This window comes from Schistocerca piceifrons, chromosome X (genome assembly GCF_021461385.2).
Source record: "Schistocerca piceifrons isolate TAMUIC-IGC-003096 chromosome X, iqSchPice1.1, whole genome shotgun sequence".
In the NCBI taxonomy this organism is placed as follows: Eukaryota; Metazoa; Arthropoda; class Insecta; order Orthoptera; family Acrididae; genus Schistocerca; species Schistocerca piceifrons.
The window spans coordinates 169,975,207-169,990,060 of record NC_060149.1 but is presented as its reverse complement, the minus strand read 5'-3'; the positions used below and the strand labels follow the sequence as shown (position 1 = coordinate 169,990,060).

The 14,854-nt window shown below is 37.5% G+C and overlaps 1 protein-coding gene across 1 annotated transcript in view; it reads left to right on the top strand.

The window, feature by feature from the left end:
• LOC124723043 (E3 ubiquitin-protein ligase HERC2) overlaps positions 1-14,854 on the top strand; it is an 819,840-nt gene that overhangs the window by 439,630 nt on the left and 365,356 nt on the right. The window contains exons 45-46 of the mRNA XM_047248222.1: positions 7,746-7,918; positions 8,297-8,488. Of these exons, the coding sequence (XP_047104178.1) occupies positions 7,746-7,918; positions 8,297-8,488 (365 nt within the window). The remainder of the gene's footprint in view (positions 1-7,745; positions 7,919-8,296; positions 8,489-14,854) is intronic.

Sequence of the window (14,854 nt, the reverse complement as noted above, 5' to 3'; positions counted from 1 at the left end):
TTACTATCTCAATTCAGACAGTAAATTTGCAGACGTGGTATGCCACAGAACGGAAAAGTTTTCAAAGACGATTTGTGCAGCAAAAAGTTGCAAGTTAATAGTGCTGTTGCATCCAACTACAAATGTGAAAAACGTGTTAATAATTTATCTGTGTCAAAACTCAGGCGATGATAATAGTGAAACACAAAAATTCCTTGTGTTCTGGTCCACAAATAACCTGAAATTGACGTCACAAATTTTCTGTTATCAGTAAGACTTCATAAAAACTTGTGGCACGAAAATTTAAAGAAATGTAGTACATAAAAAATCAGTACATTGCAATGCTTGTTGGTGCGACGGTTTTACAAGGAAACAAGAACAGGTGCCTGAAACTGAGGGTTACTTCATTGAAGTAAAGAAGCAAACAATTTTGGTTATAGGATTAACCTTTTAAAAAATCTATGAACATATGCAATTAAGGAATTAGTAGCTACCCTACATTATGAGATTCTGTAAGAGATAAGATGTTAACAACACAAATGTGTGTTAATTCATATTCCTTTCCTGTTATGTGATTTCCCTAAATCACTCCAGGCAAATGCCGGGATGGTTCCTCTGAAAGGGCACGGCCGACTTCCTTCCCCATCCTTCCCCAATCCGATGAGACCGATGACCACGCTGTCTGGTTTCCTTCCCCAAACCAACCAACCAACCAACCTTTCCTGTTACAACTGATTGCGATTGCGAATTTTTGTTGTTTAGTCATAATTCCTCAGCCTATTTCTACATTAGATGATGCAGAATATATTTTCAGCCATTTGTCACTACAAAGACGACAGTAGTAAAGCATGAGCATTGCTCAAGTGTTTAGCATCTTAAAGCGCTGCTCAGACTTTTCAGGTGTCTTTAAACTTTCAGATTGTGTACAAACCTATAATATACAATGCACTTATATCTGTCTGGACTTACTTCAGTATGGCTGTGTCCTGCATTCAATTACATCAAGTTTTAGGTCGCTTCCTTTTGACTGGACATTACAGAATGCAGCAAGGGGGAATAAATTTGAAACAAGAGATCCGTATAGAAAAATTTCTATTTGGTCTACTACAAATAATGGCCATACACTCCCTTTTTCCACAGAATATGAATATTCAGGTTGCAGTCATCAGTGAAGAATTGCACCTCCCAACTGACCTATGCAGTGCATAGCTTTGAGGTGGCCTGGAATTTTCATAAGCTGTTCTCATTGCCATCCTACATAGTTTCTTATCCACATGACGACATTATCAACAGTACTGAATTAGATTAGATGCATTGATGTACTGGTCCATAGACCCCACAGTGAGGAAAAAATGCACATGAGGACAGGTCGGTGTTCAGCAGACAGAAAAAGCAGTATGGGACAGACTGGCACACAGAAAGGAGAGAGAGAGAGAGAGAGAGAGAGAGAGAGAGAGAGAGAGAGAGAGAGAGAGAGAGTGGGGGGGGGGGGGGGTGTACTTGTGAGCTGCTCACTGCTTCTTTCTCTAGGTACAAAAATTGATATTCGTTTGCATTGCACTGACGTCAGTTCACACTATGGAATAATGTCCAGCAGGACACTCATAACAATCTGTTCTCATTTCATTTAGCACTGGTTGTTTTATTTTATTCATATAATGGAGTCTAATATTATGAGCAGACAGAAAACACTACCTCCACCTTACAGATATTTTAGTCAAAGGCAGAAAGAAGAGGAAGTGTGGAACATAATGAGACATGAATGTATAAATGTGGAAGTACATGACATTTTTCAAAAAATTATTTGGTGAAGTATTTCCTGAAATATTTAATTATGTTGTCCAGGAGTAGTGTGACTATTGGCAACAGGAAATCCTCTGGAAATTTCAAGTATCTTCAGATGTATTACGAACACACAGAATTACCCAAACAGATATAGAACAAAATGTACATCAATACGAATGTAGGCAATGAAAGGTAGTGAGTAAAATAGAATGCAATATCTCTATTTGTCAGTAATTAACAACAGACACCATTACCCTTATTAAGGCTTTAATTAAACAGCAGAAACGAAACCCATCATACAGTGCATAAACAATATAGACATACAGGTTTTTTGGGCACAGTAATTGAAATTCGTTTTCATTATACACATATCAATTAATACTATGGAATAATGTCCAGCAAGACACTGATAACAAGAAGCTAAAATGTAGCTAAATATTAAAAAAATGTTGTGGGATACTTAATCCTAAGAACTTGGTAGATTTTATAAACAAATGCTTTAGCAGTGGTGACACTTACCTACTACAGAATTTACTAATACAAGCCATTGTACACCATATAACTCTATGCTACTGCTAGTGTTTGTGGTATTGTCTAGCAATACACAGTCGGTAATTTAGTGTTTAGTATAAAAAATAAAACTCCCAGAGTTTTAAACAACAGTGTACTTGCCAAGAGAATGCATTAATAGGATGAAAGGGCTTTATTTGACAGTGTTAATATACCACTGATACCCAATTACAAATCCTCTACATTTCAAACACACTAAGTTTCTTCCTGTGCACACAGATTAGGTGGCAGTCAAAATGTAGGACATTACAATAATTCACAGCACTGTCATCTCTCACAAAGGTAGTAAAAACTATTCAAAAAACAGGCTTATGAATCACTTACAGCAGACTTCTCAGTAAAGAATGATTTGACTTCAGATTTAGAAAATGTAAAACATATGTGGTGGCACCATTTAACCTTTTAGCCACTAGACCAACAAATTTTGTTAAAGAAACTTGACATGCTTAAATGTTGAGGGTAGTGAGGAAATGGTTTCTACACTACCTAGAAAACAGAATGGAATGGATTACTGAAACATTTAACTGTATTGGCAAGCATGTCTCAGAAGAGTACGTAAATATGGAGGATGCTATGCATCGAGTACAATACTATTCCAAGCTTACATTAACGATTACACATAAATTTCCACACTAACAGAAACAATACTGTTCACAGATGACAGCAACTTTTTGTTTACTGCTCAGTCACCAGAAATACTGAAGTAATAATTGTACCTATTGTAGCACAAACATAGGCAATAAATAACAGAACTACACAGATAAACTGAAAACAATGAACTTAGGATAACAAAGAAATCTGATTTTGTAAATCTGATCATAAATGATCTGAGTCCCAGACATTAAATTCTTTGCTGTGTATGTTGTTGACCAACTGATATAGGACCAGCACATCAAATACCTTGAAATTATAATGTATGCACCACAAATACTGGACCATCTGTGTGACTGCTCATGGTTAAAAACATTTTACTTGTTTGGTTAAAATGGTGTTGTTATTCTGAGATCTGATGGTGTTATGAAACTTGTATTGGTCATTAGATACAACTGAAACACAGTCCTTCAGCCCAGAAAAATTTCAGAGCTGAAGCACAAGAAACAATCTCTTATAACTGTCACATAATACAGATCAGTTTCACTACAACTACCTAACATTTTGAGCCAGTCCATGCGTAGCAGAGGTTTTGCTGGCCATAGCATGGCCACATTTCAAGCACATATTCTTCTTCATTTTCAGTCAGAATATCTTCAGGCGAAATCTGACAAATCATTTCACCAGTTTCAACTTAATTTTGTGGCAATCAGGAAACTGGACTCCTTGGATTTGATCATCACCATGAAACTTATCAATAACAAACTGAAAACAGTTCAAATTCTGTGAGTTTTCAAGTGTAGGAGCAATATTCCTAAAAATCACTTCCAGTTATTCATAAAAGTGCACTAAGCTATGGTTTGTCTGGCACATGATGCTACTACATTCAGGCACTTCTCTCATAGCTTGTAAAATTTCATTGCGCTCCCTATAACATATCCGGCAATATGATATAATGCATTTCTTTCGATGTTACTTAAGTCATCCTCACAACTGAGTTCATGCTCTTTCCAACCTTTTGGAAGCTTAAAAACAGGCTGAGTTACAGATGATGTGGGATGTGTAATGGAATGTTGGTCAAGAAAACTTGAAAGGTAGACAGAATCACTCTTGTCATAGGATCCTTTTCATACGTTTGTGATATACTGAGCAACACAAATAGTTTTCAAATTGTTTTTTAACAGCAGTGCTGTGGGAACCTTCTGAATACTTCTAACACAGGAGAACATATTTTATAGGCAATCTTGTGATTGATTGATTGATTTTTATTGCCCATAAACAAAACATTTACAGGGATGTTAATCTAGCTGTCAGCAAAAATTTGTAATTATTCTTGTGTAAAAAGATTTCCTGCGGATCAAGTACACTTTGTGTAGACAGCCTCACACCACTTTGAACTGGTTTCCAGTGACCGAATTTTCCAATTTCAATCTGCTCAAATATCATCATAACGTCGTTCAGCAATGTGATAGCCTCCTCCTTTCTTGATTGAAGGTGCTGATGGCAGTAATTAGATGCCTAGAAGTCATTGTTGAAAACCATTTGTTAAATATCTCAACAAACCATGCTGTCATTGTGTATTCAGCAGTATCAGTTTCAGAAGACATAAACTTTAGACCACAACTGGTTTCGTGGCAGAGAAAAGTACGTGCCTCAGAAACCTTCATTTTGATCAACTTATTTGGTTCTATTACATCTGTTGTTAGCTTGGAAGCAAGTTTCAAATCATTATCCTGATCAAAGCAATGTAGTTCCTTAATATGATTACAGTCAACAATTGTGGATGGCAACTTATACTTGTCCCTTATCCTCTCAGGAATGTTTATAACCGTGTTGGACAGTAAACATTGTCTAACATTTTTAAAAGGTGTGGCACATCTGCAATTAATTGTGTTATTCTACCTGCATCTTCAGGATTTAAAATTTAATTCTGAATGACAGAATTTTTTCCAGGAACAATTCCAAAATGTCTCCACATACTTTGATTTGCAGCACCCATATCTGATGTCACACACTGTACACTTAGTCCTATATGTTCACTGCATTTAATTATTTGTAAAACAATGCCACACTAAACTTTACCATTTACATTATTATTAGTAAAATGATATGCCACTACTTGCTTCCAACTGGAAGAGATACCACCCAAAATAAAAACACAAGCATGTGTGACAACACCTTCATGGCTTGGAAGGGTAACAGGGCCAGTATACTCACCTGTTCCCACATCAAATTCCCTGCTTGTAGTAATTGACATTTCATCAAGCAGTAGAACACAATCACATTCTTTTTCACTCATACTTTCAACCTTTTCTGTGAGAAGCGTGAAGACTTTTTCTAGAATACCAGAACTGAAGTTCAAATCTTGAAGTCTCCTCCTTAGTGTATGCTGTGATGCCAATGGGAAACCTGAACTAATTAAATAATCAAATCCTTGGCTACCATATGCAAATTTCAAGTGGAGAGCTTTTTTCACACTACTCGCTGTCCATTTCAGTTTGTTTCTTATTTAAACTCTCCAGTTGAATGTCATTAAACAGTGGTTTTAGTTTATGTGGAACTGAGTGACACACACTGTAGAGTCTACTTTTTAGTCATATATTCCTCAAAGTAAGACAGCTGACCTCCTTGAGAGCTGAAATCTGTCTTTTGAACATGAATGTAACCTTCTAGTTTATGTAATTTTTCTGTGAGTTCATATTCTACTGGTTCACTTATATCACTGTCTTGCACACTACACATGAGATCTTCATCACACTGCTGCTAGATTTCTGCAACAGTCTCTGCTGTGGGACTGCTGCTTTCATTTTCTTGAGTTGGATGCTGATGGTGTAGTTTAATTTTCCTTCTTTTAACCTTTAGTACTATGTGAGAAAAAACTGTTGGTATGGCATTGGATTTGAGCTTCCTCTTGCCATTGACCCTCACTTTCTCCCACTGGTCATCAGTGAAATGTTTCTGTAATAAAGAAGGAAAAGAAAGGAGCTGTAGTAAATTGATATCTGAAAAACATGTTTACCAAATATACTAGAGGGAAAAAAGAGAGACAAGCTCTGAAAAAAATGTGTGAAGCTTCCTGCCCAAACAGAAGCAATGATAAATTGATAAACAAATAGTCTAGTCATCTGGAATGACAAGAATATGTTGACATCTGCTACATAACTACATTTTAATTCTATGCTTATAAGAATTAGATGTGCTATGAAAAATTGCACACAGTCAATACACAGGCCAAATGTCACATCTCACAATAACATCTAACTTACAACTCACGTTGTAGGCAGTTGGAAAGTTAAAACCACTTACTCCACGTAGATAAGAGTAGTTCGTCAGTTTCCACAAGGCTCCTGTGTGTATTACATCACCCCCGTTTACTGCAACAGCCCATTGCTTTCTTCTTTCCTCATTCTGCGGAAATACAAGCAAACGAAATTCACCTTCACCTCTGTTGGTACATCTGAAAGTAGCACAACCTGGCATCGTTTCTGAATGTCTGCAGAATGAATTAAAGGTGGTCAACTACATATGGTACCACTGCTATTATGCTTACTTCAAAACAGTAGTGATTTCATAACAAAATACTTTCTTATTTGAGCTCATATTTAAGCTCACACATGTAAATTTCATGCAAAAAGCTGTCTAAGTAGGGTGCGAACACATACAAAGTGCACAACAAATCAGTAAATAACTCAAATTACCTTCTAATTGTTTCCAAAAATCTTCAAAACAGTAATCTAACTCTGAAAAGCATTGCAAACATAGCACTTGAGAGATACCTGTGGCATAAACATGGTGTCACAGCGGCTCAGCCAGTCACATGTGATTGTACCTATGGCCACTCTCTCCCTGTATATAGCGTTCTAGGTACCACTGCTTCCATAGCCTGCACATTCGCCTGAGATATACTTGTAAAACATTGCTTAGAGAGTGTCTGGGTTGCAACTTTTGTATCACAGTCTAGAAACACTGTGACACATTGTGGGATTGTAGACAGACACTGTGAAGGGAAATATCTTGAGAAACAATCAGGTTCTTAGATTCAATGCTAAAATGTTTTGAGGTTCTAAGTACAGTGTGTAGAGTAAAACATTTTCAAAAAAATTATGTTTTAGTTTTCACAAACATTAATACATTTAAAAGCTTGTAGTGTATGTAGTGTGAAAGGAATTACATACTTAGTTGTGTTCTGAAATTAAAAGTTTTTACTTTATGTAAACTCACCTGCGTAGAATCAGCATTCAGCCGCATTTACATGAAGTCATATAAACGAGTAATGTATGCATAGCTGGTAAACTGACTTTTTTCATATTATTACTGTAAAAATTATGCCAGTGATCTATGGAACACATAATTAACAACTTATTTTACCACTGTTGATATTATTGACAGACAACAAAATATGATAATTAAATTTAAAAGTATTGTTGTTATTATACACTACTGAAATACAAGTTTACAGAGAAGAATACCATTTCTTAAGTAGCACTTAAAATAATTAATTGAAGTTTGCCATGTAACAATTAAAGAAATCGCTCTGATCTTGCATATGGGTTCGTGAACCATGCATTATTGACCAGTCTCTTACTTTTAATGTACAGGAATGTGTTTTCAAGTACATTTTCTCGTTACATTCTTATATTAACAATATGCAGACAGAATGCATGTCACTACGTAACATTGTTGGATGATTTTTAAATTTTGGTATGTCTCATATTTTCTTAGGTTTGCTCATTAGATTACTTTCATGTTATCTGGTGCTTTGAGTTTTTACATGCTTTCTGTTAATGCTAAATATTATGGTAAGCTGTGTTTAATTTCAGGTTTGACCAGTGAAGTCCCTCCAAGTCCTGAAACAGTTGTTGGCTGGCTTCTTGAGCATCCATCTCACACATTGGTTGAATCGGATTCTGACTCTTCTTTTAATGAGATGTCATCAGATTCTGACACTGCATCAGAAAATTTGGGATCAGGTGTGGTATCTGGTGCACCAGATGTGAGTATAATTTCACTTTACATAGAGAGAAAACTGTACTTAAAAATAAAGTGTTCCACAGTTTTAAATAGTTGAGACACCTTGATAAATCGTTGTCATTGTTATGTTGTGCTGTTTATTGGTCAGTGTGTTGACTGTGCATTATGTTAGTCTTGTTTTAATTCATTTTTAGACTCACATTCAAGATGACTCTGTTAAACTCATAAACTGTTGTTGGCAGTGCTGTGTACTATCAAATGGTAATATGTTCAAAATAACGAAGGAGTCTGTATTGGCATCAGCTTGTTTCAGTTTATGATGTACTTAAGATTTTGAAATTTGTGGAATAAAAAGTTTTCAAGAGCTTTATTTTATCTTGGAATATTTAATTTTTTTTAGGTTACATCAACAACTGGCTATAATCAACGAGCAGATTTTTTAACAAATGATGAGTATGCCATGTATGTACGTGATAACATAACAGAAGGCATGCTTGTGCGTTGCTGTAAAAGTTATGAGGAGGTCCATGAAGGTGATGTGGGGACTGTTTTGAAGGTAGCATATGATGGCCTTCATGATTTAAATGTTCAGGTGAGATAATGTTTGGGTACAAATCTTTCAAAAGCACAAAGAAAGAAAAAAAGAAACCTTTGTCCTACCTTTTGAAATAATTTAGCCTATTGCATAATTATTTTTGTTGCTATCTCCACAGTCACAGTGTAAAGGAATAATATCTTATTTACAACCAGTTTTGAAACCAAAATAAGTCAAAACCCTATCAAAACATTTGCTTTACTCCATAGCCTCATAAGTAGTCATGCAGTTATCTGAGTGCAGTACCTGAATTTCTTCTCCCAGAATGTCAGGCATAGTACTGCTCTAAACAGCATTCAACTACAGTGCCAAAAAAAAAAAAAAAAAAAAAAAAAAAAAAAAAAAAAAAAAAAAAAAAAAAAAAAGAAAGAAAGAAAGAAAGAAAGAAAAAATGATCGGATGTCAATGTATCTTCAAACAATCACTCACCATCAGTGTGTGTAAACGATTAGAGCTGCAATACTCTATACCAGATACACTGTCCACCAGAGTGAATGAGTGCTGTTCATGTTTATGGTTACTACCAGGCCCGCTAGGGTGTATAAGGGACGTGAACAGCATCATACCACTGTGAAGGGCAAGGAGATGCTGTGTGCTTGTGTAGCATTAACACCACCTGACAGAGTTTGAAAGTGACCTCTTTCTGGGTCTCCATTTGGCTGGTTGGTCAAATTGTGGAATATCCAGATTATTGGGACATCCAGATGTGACAGTGTCCCATTGTTAGACTGTATGGGACTGTGAAGGCAAGCATATTTGTCATCAAGTTTCTGGTTGACCATGTCTGACCACCACAAGCAGGAATCTGTGTATTGTGCAACAAACAGATTGAACCCCTTCACATATGTGTTATCCAAAAACAAGTAACAGACTGTATGCAACGTTCTTTGTAGTCTAGCACCATTGGGCAGAGACCAGTAGCAACTGGACTAGGGAATTACTTTCCAATACATGGGCTGACATTAACACCAGATCATAAACGGCTGTGTTTGGATGGTGCCATGACAAGGAAACATAGACTGATGATGACTGGCATTGCATTGTATTCAGTGATGAATCATGATTTTGCATGACCCTGGATGACCACTGTCCGCAAGGAGGTGGGGTGAGATGGGGAGAAGATCCGTTCTTCCAATGATTTGGAGTGGCATGGTGGTGTTACTCCCGGCATCATGATATGAGGAGCCATCAGGCATGACTTCGTGCCACAGCAGGTAGTGATTGAGGGTCTCTGACAGCACAACATTACATCATGGACAACCTTGACCAGTTTTCAAAAGGATAGTGCTGGTCCACACATGCCATGGGTCTCTATCAACTGTCTGCATAATATTGCTGTGCTCCCATGCCCAGCAAGATCCCCAGATCTGTCCCCGATAGAACAAGCATGAACCAGCTCAGACTTCAATGCCAGCCCAGTGTGAGTATCCAGGATATAAAGATTTAGTTACAACATTTGTGGCCAACTTGCCTCAGGTGATGATACAGTGACTCTACACTAAGGTGACAAAAATCATGAGATAGCGATATGCACATATACAAATATTTGTAGCATTACATACACAAGGTATAAAAGGGCAGTGCATTGGCAAAGCTTCATTTATACTCAGGTGATTCACATGAAAAGGTTCCCACAGTGATTACGGCTGCACATTGTGAATTAACAGACTTTGAACATGGAATGGTAGTTGGAATTAGAAACATGGGACATTGCATTTTGGAAATCATTTGGGAATTCAATATTCCAATATCTACAGTGTCAAGAGTGTGCTGATAATACCATATTTCATGCATTACCTCCACGTGGATGGGCTGCCACATGGATGATGCAGTGGCCGACTACCTTCAATTAATGACTGAGAGGAGCAGAATTTGTAGAGTTGTCTGTGCTAATAGATAAGCAATGCTGCATGAAATAACTACAGAAATTAGTGTGGGATGTACAATGAATGTATCTGTTGGGACAGCATGGCAGAATGTGGCATTAGTGGGCTATGGCAGCAGATGACGGATGTGAGTGCCTTTGCTAATAGCACAATATCGCCTGCACCACCTCTCATTGGCTCATGAGCATTTCGGTTGGACCCTAGATGACTGGAAAACAATCACCAGGTTAGATGAGTCTGCATTTCAGTTGATAAGAGCTGTTGGTAGGGTTCAAGTGTGGTGTAGACCCCAGAAAGCCATGGATCCAGGTTGCCAATAAGTTGCTGTGCGAGCTGGTGGTGACTTCCATAATGGTGTGTACTATGATTACGTGGAATAGACTAGGTCCTCTGGTCCAACTGAATCAATCATTGACTGGAAATGGTTATGATTGGCTACTTGGAGACCATTTGCAGCCATTCATTTACTTCATGTTCCCAAAAGATGATGGAATTTTTATGGATGGCAGTGCGCTATGTCACTGGGCCACAATTGTTCACAATTGAAGAACATTCTGGACAGTTCGAACAAATGATTTGCCTATGCAGATCACTGGACATGAAGCCGATGAAACAATTATGGGGCATAGTCTACAGGTCAGTTCATGTACTTAATCCTGCACCAGCAACACTTTTGCAATTATGGACGGCTATTGAGGCAGTATGGCTCAATATTTCTGCAGGGGCTTTGAACTTATTGAGTCCTTGCCACATCAAGTTGCTGCACTTTGCTGGGTGAAAGGAGGTCTGGCATGATATTAGGAGGTATTCCATGACTTTTGTCACCTCATTATATAACACCCTTACCAGAGCACACATCCAGTCCAGAGAGGTGCAATGTCAAACTGATAAGTGGGCTCATATGGCCAAGCTCTTTGTCAATTTAACCTGATTTTGTATTCATTGGAATGTCATCACATGCCTCTCAGTCTGTGGAGTTTAATTTTTGTTTTGTCCTCCCCTTCTTGGTGCTTTAGTTCTTTCCCCCCTCCTCACTCCCTCCCAAGGCAGTTAAAGAGATTTTTAGTCAAGAGATGAACATCTTGATATCTTGATTGTTTTTTCCATTTTTGCTTTTTATGTTGTCATAGAAGTTATCAAGTAGAATCATACTTTTAATTTTTTTCTAAATTATCCAGCAGCTAATAAAACTTTTTTACCAGTGATCCTTCACTTCTAGACAGGAAAACTGATTCTTCTCCATCCTGTACTGCAGGTAGGACATTCTTCTGTGAAAATCCATTTCCCCCACTGTAAGGGCTCTTCTGTGTCCTGACTGTGTGTACAATATAACTACTTTTTTCTGTTAATTCACACACACACACACACACACACACACACACACACACACACACACACACACAGAGAGAGAGAGAGAGAGAGAGAGAGAGAGAGAGAGAGAGAGAGAGAGAGAGGGAATGAATCTTTTTCTGTGTATTTCACGTTTTGGGGACTTATTTCTTTCAATTTAAAGTCCTTACTAGCAAAAGTCAACACTCAAAAATGTCTGACAAAACTCAGATATTCCAGTAGTGCATGTTTGTGCATCTTGTAACTAATGCTCACTAATGCATAGTACTGAAACTTCTGTAATATCACCACTTAGGAAGCCTTCTAATGTGCACAGCTGTTACTTGCAATTACTATACCAGTATATGCCTATGTACTTTAATATTTTTCTTCTAATGTTTGATAGTAAAAAGAATAGCCTTCATACTTGGCAACTGATTTTGCTCTTATCCTTATTTATGGGATGAGTGGTTGTAGTTGAACCTGTTGTTGCCAGACATGCTAATGCCTGTTTTACTGTTACTGGTGTCTGGATTTGTGCTTAATAGAGTCCCACTGTTACAACAGGAATTCAACCATGAGTAACATGGAAACCCATCCCCAATATTCTTTTTTCCTGTAGAAACATATGTTGTGTCTAGTAGATACAGACAATAATTTCAAAATGTACCAGAGCAACCTATGCCAAGTGAACTGTCACCAGTACTGTCTGCAGCTGTGTTCAAAAAGGTCTTCCTGCCTTTCAGCATTATTTAGACACAGGCAGTTGTGATACGATAGAGCTCAGCGAAGTACACATTAGTTTTGCAAGTAAATGAGGTCATTAGGTCCAGGTCAATGCCTTGTAATATTAGAAATTCTTATTCATTGTCTTATTTGCCACATGTGCTATTACTGCTTGGCCTGCTTTTCTGAAATCTATACATAAATACTCTCAGTCCTTCATCTGCTGACTAATTCCTGTACTAGACCTGAAACTTCTGGTAACGTCATGCTCCTTGTGTAGCGTAGCCTGTAACTGATGACTACAGTTTAGCATTGGCTACTATCTCCCAGGAATACTTTATCTTCCTGAATTTGCCTTTAACTTCCACATTCTAATCTCAGAACGGGATGGTGTGATGGACCTTGAGAGCTAGTGCAGTGCAGAGGAAGACTATTTAAGTGACTGAGTAATATGTCAAGGGCATACATCTACATTTCTATTCGTAATCTATCAGCAGCCAAACAGTGTGGCACAGGGTATGTAGTGTACCAGAAACATTGCCTGACTTTCCTATTCCATTTGTGTGTAATATGCAGGAATGTAAATTGTTGGTACCCTTATCTGTAAGATGAAATTTCTCTACTTTTGGCCGTTAACAAGATGCACGTTGGAAGAAGTAATAAGTTTCTTAACTTGGATAGGTTGTGGGCTCTTGGAATTTTGAGAGTAAGCTCTCTGTAATGCATAATGCATTTCTTGTAGTTTCTCCTGCTGTAATTAATGAATAATATCTTTAGCACAGTGTTGTTAGTTGAATGAACACTTGATGAATTGCACAGTTCTAATTTGAATCTTTTCCACCTCTTCCATTAATCCAACATGGTAATGTTCTTGAATTGCTGAACAATACCTAAGGTCTGATGAAATAAGATTTTGATATGTGAGCTTCTTCAAGGGGGGAGGGGGGGGGGACACTTTCTTAAACAATGTTCACACTGATGGGTTTGTCACAGAGACTTGTACCCGGCACCGGAGAAACTTAGCTCAGCGACACATGCCCAGCAGAAGTAGCCAAACTGAGCATTCTCGCTGGTGACATGTAGCCGGTCAATTGCATGGAACATGGCATCGGACGCAGAACTTCTAGTTCTTAGTGCTTGCACTGTGAATATAATTGTAAAAATGGAGAATAATCAGAGAAAGCAATGAAGGTAATAGGTGTGTAATTTTCTCCGTAAACAGTGTTGTCATAGAGCTTACAGTTCAGTGATGAGTGACCTGAAAGTTCAAGACATACAGGATTTTCAAAAATTTTATTTTTATGTCTATGATGGACTTTTTAGGTCTCAGTACTACACATTAAAAGATATAATTTTTTGAGAAGCTGTAACTGCTGCTGAAAAACTTCCCATTACATTAAGCTTTTTAGATACTGGAGATTCGTAAAGCTCCTTAATGTACATGCATAGGATTTCAAAATCCAGAATCAGTGAAATAATGCAAAAGTGTTGGTTTATTACATCCTTCGGGAAGATCAGCGAATTGTAGATATATCAACAAACAATTCATCTCTGTCCGAACCTGGTATCTTCAAGAATGAACATCTGTTAAATTAACAGAGGAATTGTGATTTCAGTTTGTGAATTTTACTATCCAATTCTTTATCCAAAACAAAGATGTGAGTCATTGAAATGCCTTGCATTTGACGATGCATGGATACACATGCACAGTAGAAAATCTATCTGGGATTTGTGCTGTGTTTTGGACAATTGAAAAGATACAGGCACATCTTCCAGGACAGAGTATTTCTCGGAATTATAACATCATTGATGCAGGCACGTGTTGCATGAATTTGCAACTTTTGCCACTCCTCATTGGCTACATGTGCCCGACACAAATAAACATGACAAATCCCACAGAGTGAATGTAGCTTTGGAATTCTATGGATAAATTTCAATTAGTTATTTCCAATCAGGCAATTTATGTGGCCATTTCACTTGAAATGACACTCCTCCAGTACTACTAAATACCTTATGGCAAGGTTTCATTCATCTTAACAAAGTTTATTAGGGTCTACAACTCAATATATGCAGAAGACAATGATTGAGACTTCCATAACGACTTTCAGGACATTTTGTCTTTATTTATTCACATGACCAGTTTTGAAACACTGGAACACATTATTAGGTGTTACAGGGATCATTACATCAGATAACAAAAAAGTGCAATGCACATCCAGGTCTGACCACACTTATTAATGAGATTCATGCACCCATACCTTTCATTTCCAGTTTGAAATGTCCCAATCAGGGACTCTAGCTACACCAAAGGCTTCTGTTTAGACCAGTAGTTCTAAAATAAATTGTCTTACTGGCATGACAAAAGTTGCCTGCCTTCAATAAAGATACCACTACTCACACAGTCATGGATGTCTTAGACAGA